Below are 10,198 nucleotides of genomic sequence, written 5' to 3'. Positions count from 1 at the left end.
TATGCATACAACTGTACACATATAATATATGCATTCATATGCATTGGGCCGCTGTATATAAAATGGAATTTTTGCATTTTACAATTAAATCATGCGGCGTGTAAAAATCGACAGTGATGTGAAATCAGCGGAAACGAATGACAGAGGGCAGAAATACCAAAAAAAAAAAAGCAGCAAAGAGAATTACCCAAAAAAGAAAATACCACAATATTGCATAAGCCGCAGCACGTTGTGTGCCCTTTAGCCTGTGGCCGTTTTTTTCAACCCACACACACAGGCACACACACAGTCACACTCATATAGCATATGCAAATGCACTTTAGTTCATTTCAACTGCATTCGCATGCATAAAATATGTTGTAGCCACACCGCATCACAAAAAAAGAGGAAGAGCAGCAGAGACAGATTGTTACTCACCTGGCATTCGTACATGCCATGATCTCGACGTTGCACAAACTTTATTTGCAGCGTCCACATATTGGAGCCGGGCGTGTGCAATATCGCGAAGCGTTCATCGTTTGTATAGAGCTGAGCGCCCGAGGATAATATGTGCCAGTCTCGACGGCGTATCCAAGAAATTTGATTCTGTGATTAAGAGTTACACATTATTGATTGAATTATAAAATGCGCGTAGCGTGCATTTCAGCGTTGCGCGCGTTTATTCAATTGGCGCTCAAGTGTAGGCAACAAAAAACATAAAAAACACATGCAATACATTTAAATTTTTTTTTTTTTTTTTGTATGACAAGCTGTAATTGCTGAGAGTTCAAAGTGTGCGCAATGTAAAATATTTAATAGCATTTAGTGCCACGCCCACTGGGCTGGGATCACGCTCGATTCACTGATTAATTGATATTTTGTCACATGCTTGGCGCAATTATGAACCGTCATCGTTCGTCGTTCGTCGTCGACATTTGTTGCGTGTCACATTTAGCATTTAATTGCTTGTTAACCAAACACTGAATGTCAAAACAAAAGTGTCGTGAAACGTTTTCTGGCTTTCAGCTGCAAATTAAGCTGACTGACCCCCCACCAAAATAAATAGAAACGTATACAAATTATACAATTGCGTGTGTGTGTAGCAGAATTAATAGCAAAAGCAGGTTAAACAAAAAAATAATTATACGCCGCGCAGAATGTAAATAAGTCGAAAGTGCAGGGCAGACGAATAAAATGCAATTTGCTTAAGCAAAATGCCTCTAAGCTGCATGCAACATTAAGCTGAGTAGTAGTAGCACAATTAGAGAAACAAAAACAAACCCAATTTACACCCACTCTATCCACGCCGGTAACCTTGCAGACGAGAAAGGCGGTGCCACCCAACTGTACTGTCGTATTATGCGCCATCAGCTGTTGGGAAAAGAAGAAGAAGAAGAAGAAGCAGAAAAGAGAAAGAAAACAGCACAAAAAGTTAAAAGTTCATTTTTATGTGCTGGGCGCCCCAGACGCTGCTTACTATATAATAAAGTATATGCATTAGGGTGGCTCGATTTATTTTTTGCAATTTTCCATTTGAAACCATGGAACTGAATTAAATAATCTATAAAAAATTCTAAGATAATTTTCCATTGGCTCTAAATTAAATAATTAAATTAAGCAAAATTGGTTTGTAACTATTTTTTTTACAAACAATTTATTATTTAACTTTAAGCTTTGAATCCAAAACAAATATAGAACATTCACAAATGTTCTAATATTCACTACTGGCAAAATTAATAAGCACAAAGGAATCGAACTTAGCTATAGCTAGTTTATTTTTAATGTAAATCATTTAATTTGGAAAGCCCTTAAGCCTAAAATGAAGACTGTGAGACGCTTAAAACTATGCTATACCCTTTTATTTAATTTGTTTTTCCGCTACAAATCGACACACCCTAATATGCATATATAGCTGGCTGGCTGTCTGGCTCTCCAATTAGTTAGCCTTTTATATAAGCCACAAGCTGAAGACACAGCTATTTGCTTAATTAGCGTCAGTGGCATGATACATAAAAATAATCAACTAAAGATTAATTAGACTTAGTCATTAGCTTATCCATCCAGCTTGTCCACTCGCATTAATATATTGCTAAGCAAACAAACAGGACAGACAGACAGTCGGCCCGACTGTCACTACACTTGACTTGACTTCCATGCAGTTGTTTGCAGCTCGTTGCAGTCAATTCAATTTGAATTGAAATCACACTTCATTGCATAGTGCACTGTCGCTGCGCATTGAGCAATCCAAACTACCAGCCAGCCAGCCAGCCAGCCCGCCAGCTTTCTTCTTTTCTTTATCCTTTTTTTTGGCTGTCTGCTTGGGTTGATTGACTTACCTCACTGTCCTCGAACATGGGACTGTCGCTGGAGTCAAGATTATTATCCAATTTGGCATTGGCATTTATATCGCTGCGCAGCCATAGTTTCTTCCAATCGTTATCTGTGAGTATTGACTTTTGATCTGTAATCAAAGTTAAAACAAGCAATTGCATGAGTTTTCAATTCTTAAGCAAAGGCCCTAAGCTTAGTTCCAAGCACCTGCAGCTGCTGCAACAAATGCTGCTGATATCCGTTACAGCTGTAATAATAAACCAGCTTGATTGACAAAAAAGGCAGCGGCAACTGCCGCTTGTGTTATTTACGATTTACGATTGGACTTTTATTGATTTCCCTACACACACACGAAAGTTTTTGTGCGCTCAATTGTCGTTTACTTTGTGCTTTGACTGTTTATTATGTATTTAAGTTTTTGTTGCACACGCTACTCGTTTCAACTTTAATTAAAGTGTAGGCTTGCAGCTGTTTCTAAGTAGGGCTATCAATTTTAATTTAAAATATTTAAGTAGGGAGTGTAAATAGTAAAAAAATAGAAGCTCTAAAAGCACTCAAAGTGGTAATGGGGAAACTTGTACAGGTTTCATTCCAATTTTTCTTAAATAAAAATAAACATTAAAGTTATTGTTTATTTGTATGTGCATTAAAATTTAATAAACATTTTTTATATACATAATTTTAGTAATTCAAAGTAATTTTCTTTTTGAATGAAACTTGCAACTTAACATAATCAATAATACAACAAATCAATCGATACTATCGATAACTACATTGCATTAATGTAGCTTTATTATTTATTTATTTATTATCATCTGCTGCACTAATTACTTTTTTTTTAATGAAACTTGCAACTTATGTAAGGCCTAACGCAATCGATAATACAACAAATCAATCGATACTATCGATAACTACATTGCATTTATTATTATTTATTTATTTATTATCATCTGCTGCACTAATTACTTCTTTTTAAATGAAACTTTCAGCTTATGCAAAACTTAACGCAATCGTTAATACAACAAGTCAATCGATACTATCGATAAGCACATTGCATTAATGTTGCTTGCAATTATCTGCTGCACTTAATTACTTTGTAAACTTTTCGGTAAATCTGTCGATTAACCAATGTCGAACTATTTTAACCACAAAACGCAGCCAGGCAGCAAAAAGAAAATTGATGCGCAGTCTGCGCCAATTTATTAAGTATAAAATGCCTGTCGCTTTTTAATCAGCAAACCAAAAATTTGCAATTATGTACTTGATGTGTAGAGCAGACGCAAAATTGAGGCAAAAGCGAAAAAGTTTGCAGAGTCTTAAGTAGCCTGGACCTGCACTCGAAATTAAATTTACGCTAGAGTGCGTTCAAGTTTCCACTTTTGAACTTGACGTAAAAACTTAACGTGCTCAAGCAGCTGGAATATGACTAAACCGACAAAAAAAAAAAGCAGAAAGGGTGCAAGCTGCTGGGTGGGGGTGGGTGCTGTATGATTAACTCTGGCGCTGCTGCTATAAAATCGAATTTAATCAATCAATCAATCGAGCAGCGCTGCGTAATGCAAACGGAAACTTTTGCCAGCGCGCGCAAGCAGACATGTGTGTTGGCCTTGAGCAAATATGTGTATGTGTGTGTGTGTGTGTTGGAAAATCTAGTGACTACACCTTAAGCTATTTGCTAACTCAGTCTCTGTCGCTGTTGCTTTGTCTGCTTTAGCTGTAAGCTATAAAACACAGCATAGCGCGCTCGCACTTTTATTGCCTCGTAAATTTTTATAGTTCCATACTTTAGGCATGCGTATGCAACCACCCAAACCCACCACCCACCCAACTACAGACACAGACTTGTACTAACAACAAGCTCAACGCATATGTGCGACGCCTCTGCACTTGTTTTATTGAATTTGTACTTGTAGCCAGCTCCGCTTCGCTGCTGCTGCTGCTGCTGCTGCTTATTGTCCTTGTAATTTATGCGCCTGTTTTGCTCTCTGACGTCAAAGTTGCTTTTATTTATTTATGCTAGCGGTATGTGCTACTCTCTACTAAAGTCACGCTGCATTGATTTTAAAACTTTTTTTTGGGGGCTATTCATTTGTGTGTGTGTCGGCGAATATTAAAAGCAGCCAGCAGACAATAACACTGCGCCCATTAATAACAAACAAAAAGTATAAAAAAAAAGGTAAAATAAATAAAAATCATATACGCTTAAGCAGCGCACAAAAGCGTAAGCGAAAAAAGAGAAAATATCAACAATAAAGCCAAGAAATAAATAAAAAGCCAAGCTATATATATATAGCTGATGCTTACCATATATGCGTATTTAGCTGAAGAGTCGAAAATAAAGAAAATACTTTATCTTTGCATTTGTATGCATGACAGCAACAGACACACACACACACTACCACGCATACACACGCATTCCTATATGACAAGTCGAAATATATTGCGCATGCTAAGCGTAATGTAAAACACACACACAGGCAGCAAGTCGAAATGCGAACTGAGGTCAAGTGAGACTGCTTGACTGATGGCCATGTGTGCGTGTGTGTGTGTGCGTTAATAGTAAAAAAACACGCACTCTTCATAAATTGACTAAAAGTCGCGTATTTCAATGCTTTAGCATTTATACATTGCTCTCTAGCCACGCCTCATTTTGGACGCCCACCCGCTACGTGCGCATGTCGTCAGCCTGCGGCTTAGGCGTGTGAATTATTTTATGCCTGAAACTAGGCAACAGTAATAAAACTTGCGCTCGCGCGCCCAACCCAAAGCGGAAATGTTTGCAAAAATACAAATATAAACGAAGGAAAATAGCAAAAAAAAATTATAGCAGCAAAATAATAAATTAAAGTACGCGCAGCTCTCAACATTTCGTTTCTCATTTTTTTTTCAACTTGCTGCTATAAATAATAAAGTCAGCAAGTGCGACTGGCGTGGCTCGCATGTTTATTATTAATAATAAATATATTTTTTTTTTCTGTTGTCAATCTTGAGTTGGACGCGCAACTGGCACGACACATAATGCGCATGTTGTTGCTGCAAATTATTGTTAAGCTGTCGCTTTACGCTGCGTATGCGTAATATTTTAATGCGCTACCAATATGTTGGCTCTGTCTGTCTGCTGCTAAGCTGCTTAGCCTGCCAGCGTGTTGCCCAAGTGCTAAGCACCCTCCCCTCCCCCCAACACGAGACTAACCTGCGCTTTCAACCCCATAAGCTGCCAAAGATCGCGCGTCTAGCATTACAAATGCCATGGAGCTTAATTTAAAAACCACTAAAGAAATTTACCAAATAGCTGGCAAATATGTGTGTAGCAGCGAGACTCAAGCAAAACTCATTTGCACTTGAAACATGAAGCCGCCGCCGCCGCCTTCACAAACAAAAACAACAACAACACACGGCCAAAGCCAAAAGCGAAATATTTTGTTATGTGTCGACCTTACGCTAGCTGCAGCAGCTAAGCGGTCTTAAGTCGCAACTTCAGCCCCCAACATGCATTAGCCCCAAAAACTTTGTGCGCAGTGTAGATGAACGAACTGACAGAAAGTTGACACGTGTGTTTTGCCAGTTGCTTTTACTGACTGTCAGCAGCGCTTTAGCACACACACATACACAAGCACACACACACAGACACAGTTATACGCATACATAATGCGTCGCGTTGTTGCCAGACACTTTGCTCAATTTCAAAAATTAATGAAGACTGAAAACATAAACTAAAGCCAAACAATAGAAGTCAATGGTATGAGCTACAAGATTTTAAAGGCTTCAATAGACTAGAGCAGCTTAAGCATCAAATGTGGTTGGCTATAAAGTTATAGCTTATGCGATTTAAACAAATTATCATCATATTAAGCAAATTATATTTGCATGGATTTGTTAAGTAGCTAGAGGCAAACACAATTTAAAACAGTGGTGCCCAAACACTGCTTACGGCAGTGCATTATAAATAATAAAAAACACACACTCAGGAGTACACAGAAAAAATGTTGTTGTCAACTTTTGCACTGAAAACAATTATTTGCATTTATTATCGAATATTGGATCTCTAATTATATAGCGTAAACTAAAAAAAAAACCGTACAAGCTGCAATCAACTTTAAACTTGCAAAGTGCCAAAAAAACAGAACCGAACTCGCTAGAAAGTTAAACAAGCAGCAAGTGCAGGACAATTTTTTTTTAAATAAAAAACGATGTAATAGTTACAAATTTTTTTGGTATGACAATGATTATAAAGAATTGTTAGAATAACAACACATAACTTTTAATAGACAATGCATAATAAATTAAATTTATGTGTACAGCACACAGCAACTTAGAGAGAGAGAGAGAGAGAGAGAGAGAGAGTCAGTGAGATGGCAATATGCAATATGCGGCGCTTGAATGGCTTGGAAGCGCCACCGATAGCAGCAGCAGCTCCAACATTTTACATTGCCAATGTGGTTGAATTTTTTGTTCACTGTAAATCAAAAATCCCATTGATGGACATTTGTGTAATTTGATTTGATTAGTCCTCACTAAGACTAGTTGCTGGCAATGTTGAATGAATTAACAATTAATTTTAAGCTGTTAGTTGTTCACACTAATTTTGATAAAGTTGACTGACTTGTCGACGAGACTTTACACTCAAATCTTGTATGTAATCAATCCATAACAAAATTTACAAAGATTTGATGTTTGTCAAAGCAATTTAATTTCTTTGTTTAGTAACAAGCTTTGAGTGCTAAAGAAAATGCGTGTGTCAAAAGTTGATTAATTGAAGTTTGAGCAAGAGCAGAGTAGAAGTCCGAAGTCGTTACAGCTTTAAGTAAATATTTGTAATATATGCGCAGTTAGGGCGTTTAGGTATAAAATATTTATTTATATTTATTAAATAAAACTCTAGTGTGTTCCTTTTACTTCTTCTTTACATTTTATGTTAAAAACTGGAAGCAATAGTTGCCCCATATCGAGCGGAGTCTATGTTTAGCTGGCCTACTACATATCGTACTTTAAAAATATGCAAATATTTTGTAAAAATTCTTATTGCTTGCCACTATCTTTATCTTAATTCAACACAAAGATTCGCTCAGCTTTGTCCTCAACTGCTAGCGATATCCTCGCATTGTTTTGCTTTTCGAAATTAAATTATTTTCTAAGCCATTTGTTCATCTTCAGTCATTCGACGCTTTATGTGGATTTGCCTGCTGAGTCTGAGCGTCAGCACTCAACTCGACTACATTAGCTGCATAGTTAAAACTCCGCCTAGCGAGTCAACTGCATATAAATTGCGCTATTTGGCAAGCGTTTTATTATTTTGCATAAACAGAAAACTCGCAACAATTAAAACGCGGCGCGCGCGCACGCCCCCAAATCCGCAACAAGTCAGTCAAACTTTAGCAATTTACGAATTTATGTCTTACGGGCGCATTAAATTCTGAGCAGAGCGGCAACGGCGGCGGCGTTAAGTACGCACCTGCGGCAACAAACTTGCGCCACTCAAAATATTTGCATTAATAGCTGGAGCCGGCGAGCTTAGCCAAATGCCAGTGCCCATTTTAATGCCATTCGTTTAATAAATGAAAATAATTGAAGTAGACAGTGGGCCAGTGGCCTAGATTGCTTAAGTTTCTATTTAAAGTTTTTTATGCTTAAGTGTTTGCTTGAGTGTCTTTTTATATAGCGCGGCAAACTTTTTGAGGGTGCGGGGCAATTGCTTGGCAAACAATTATTAATTTTTTTTTCCTGCTTCGCTCTCAAGCAGTGGCAGCGACTTTTGACCTTTTGGTTTGCTAATTTGCTTTAAATGAATATGCAGGCGCCTAAAAGCATGCCACGCCTCGCTGACTTTAGTTAATATATGTGTGTGTGTGGCGTCACGTATACGCATTGTTAGCCGCCGTCGCCCCCACTCTTAAGTTATGGCCAACACGTAACATTCACAAATAATAAGGATAATGAAAAATACACAGGGGAGAGATTAGCGTTGAGGGCGGCAGCTCAGCATTTGCTGCTGCTGCTGCTCTTCGCTGCTTGTTGTTGCTGCTGCTGTTGTTTAGTAGCTGCCCTTGTGGCTTTGGTTTTGACCTAAAAGCCCCACACGCGTCCCACAGCACGCGTATCATAATTTTTTTGCGCTTTGCTCATTTTCTCTTCGAATATTTTGCGCCTTTTGTTTTCGTTTTTTTCTGTTTTTTCGTCGGGGCTGTGTGTACTTTTTTAGCTTTTGGCTGGCCAAACGCGTTACGCATAAATTATCTCGCATAGCCAGCAAGCGAATGGGCAACGGCGACACCTTATCGCGCCCGCTGCGCCCACGCCACGCCTCCCACTCATTACGCAGCCTCCGGAAGTGAGCGCAGTTGGCGTGACAGCGCAAAAATTGAAAATTTATTGCCACACACACCACACAAATTTGTTTAGCCCAACAACACAAACATTTGACTCTTAAAGCAGCCTTAAGCGCAAAGCCTTTCATCGTTGCACAAAATGCAAGCAAAGGACAAGGCAAAGCGAAAGTCAAATGCAGTTGACAGCGAGAAAAAGAAACGCAAAGAGCTGTTGACATCTCAAGGCTTGAAAGTGAACTATTGAGCAATATATGCTAAATCATGCGTATAAATCCAACTAATTAATGCTAGTGAAAAAACTTTTTGAAACAAAAATTATAGCATTTAGTATTGATTGTTAAAAAAATAATTTATGGTATGTATATTTTCTTTTCTTTGTGTCATTTGTGCTGCTACAAATGAGTTTTAATTAAAAATCCACTGATTGCTGTTAGAATCCACTGATATCTGATCGAAGCCAATTCTCATAGTATCCACTGATTTCTCAGAACCCACTGATTTCTGATAGAATCCACTGATTTCTTAGAAATAGAACCCACTGATTTCTGATATGCATTGATTTCTTATATGATGAATAGGCTTTGTGCTTTCAGTTTTTCTTGTTTAAAAGAAAAAACGTTGCCAACAAATAAAATAAAATAATTCCATAATAAAAACATATTTGGTTTACTTCAGTAATTCATGAATTTGAGCTACTCAATTAGCTTTTATACTTTGCTTTAAAAAATAAGCTTTGATAAAAAATCCACTGATTTGTGATATATATATAGATACATGTATACCTTACTTTATCAAAAATTATTCAATGATGAATAGACTTTATTATTTTTATTAATTGGAATAAATGTGCGCTGTGGCCTCCCACTGGTAGATGAGTTTAAAGTTCCTTGTCTAGTCCTATTTTGCTTAGATATGCCAAAATTTGTTCTGGTTTCAAGTTCGTCATCTTACTGGTGTCTAGGGTGTGAGTACCCAGCTGTGCATAAGTGTACTCTGCAGAGCGCTGGATACTCCTCCAGTATCGACTGGATCTGATCTGGAGCATCGTCGTGCCCTAGGCAGAGTCTGCATAATGCATAGACTTACTGCTTTGAATTTTGCTTTGCGTCAAAGAAACATTTGATTTGGTTTACTTCTGTACTTAACAAATTTGAGCTACATAATTAGCTTTTACCAACTGCTATAAGACTAAGTCTAATGCAGCTTGATTTCGTGCGTGCAATGTCGTAGTTATGTCGTGTCTCATTTCATGTTCGACTTAAGCTCGAGTTGCGAACTGCTAAAATAAGTTATGTAACATAAATTTAATTTTAATTAAAAAGCCAGAATAGATCATATATTTCTCACATTTCTCTTAAATATGCCAACAAATAAATAAATAATTCCCTTATAGAAACATTTGGTGTTGATGGCTGAGTAGATTCACCCGCGTCAGAGGAATGTCTGGTATGGAAAGAGAAACGCACCGATCTATACTTAACGACAGTTTATTCACGACTGCTTGTGACTTTTAATCTACAGTATACAGTTAACATAAGTAGCTTAATAGTAAATATCCTAAC

At 37.6% G+C, this 10,198-nt stretch overlaps 1 protein-coding gene across 1 annotated transcript in view; it reads right to left on the bottom strand.

Moving 5' to 3' along the window:
• Window positions 1-9,681, bottom strand: part of LOC108596860 — a 25,107-nt gene extending 15,426 nt beyond the window's left edge. The window contains exons 1-4 of the mRNA XM_033293250.1: window positions 9,588-9,681; window positions 2,316-2,440; window positions 1,261-1,350; window positions 418-585 (exon numbers count right to left, since the gene is read on the bottom strand). Coding sequence (XP_033149141.1) covers window positions 418-585; window positions 1,261-1,350; window positions 2,316-2,440; window positions 9,588-9,681 — 477 coding nt within the window. The remainder of the gene's footprint in view (window positions 1-417; window positions 586-1,260; window positions 1,351-2,315; window positions 2,441-9,587) is intronic.
• Window positions 9,682-10,198: the final 517 nt, after the last annotated feature.

Source organism: Drosophila busckii, chromosome 2R, assembly GCF_011750605.1.
Source record: "Drosophila busckii strain San Diego stock center, stock number 13000-0081.31 chromosome 2R, ASM1175060v1, whole genome shotgun sequence".
Classification (NCBI taxonomy): Eukaryota; Metazoa; Arthropoda; class Insecta; order Diptera; family Drosophilidae; genus Drosophila; species Drosophila busckii.
The sequence above is the reverse complement of the archived record's forward strand: the minus strand, read 5'-3'. Positions and strand labels throughout refer to the sequence as shown.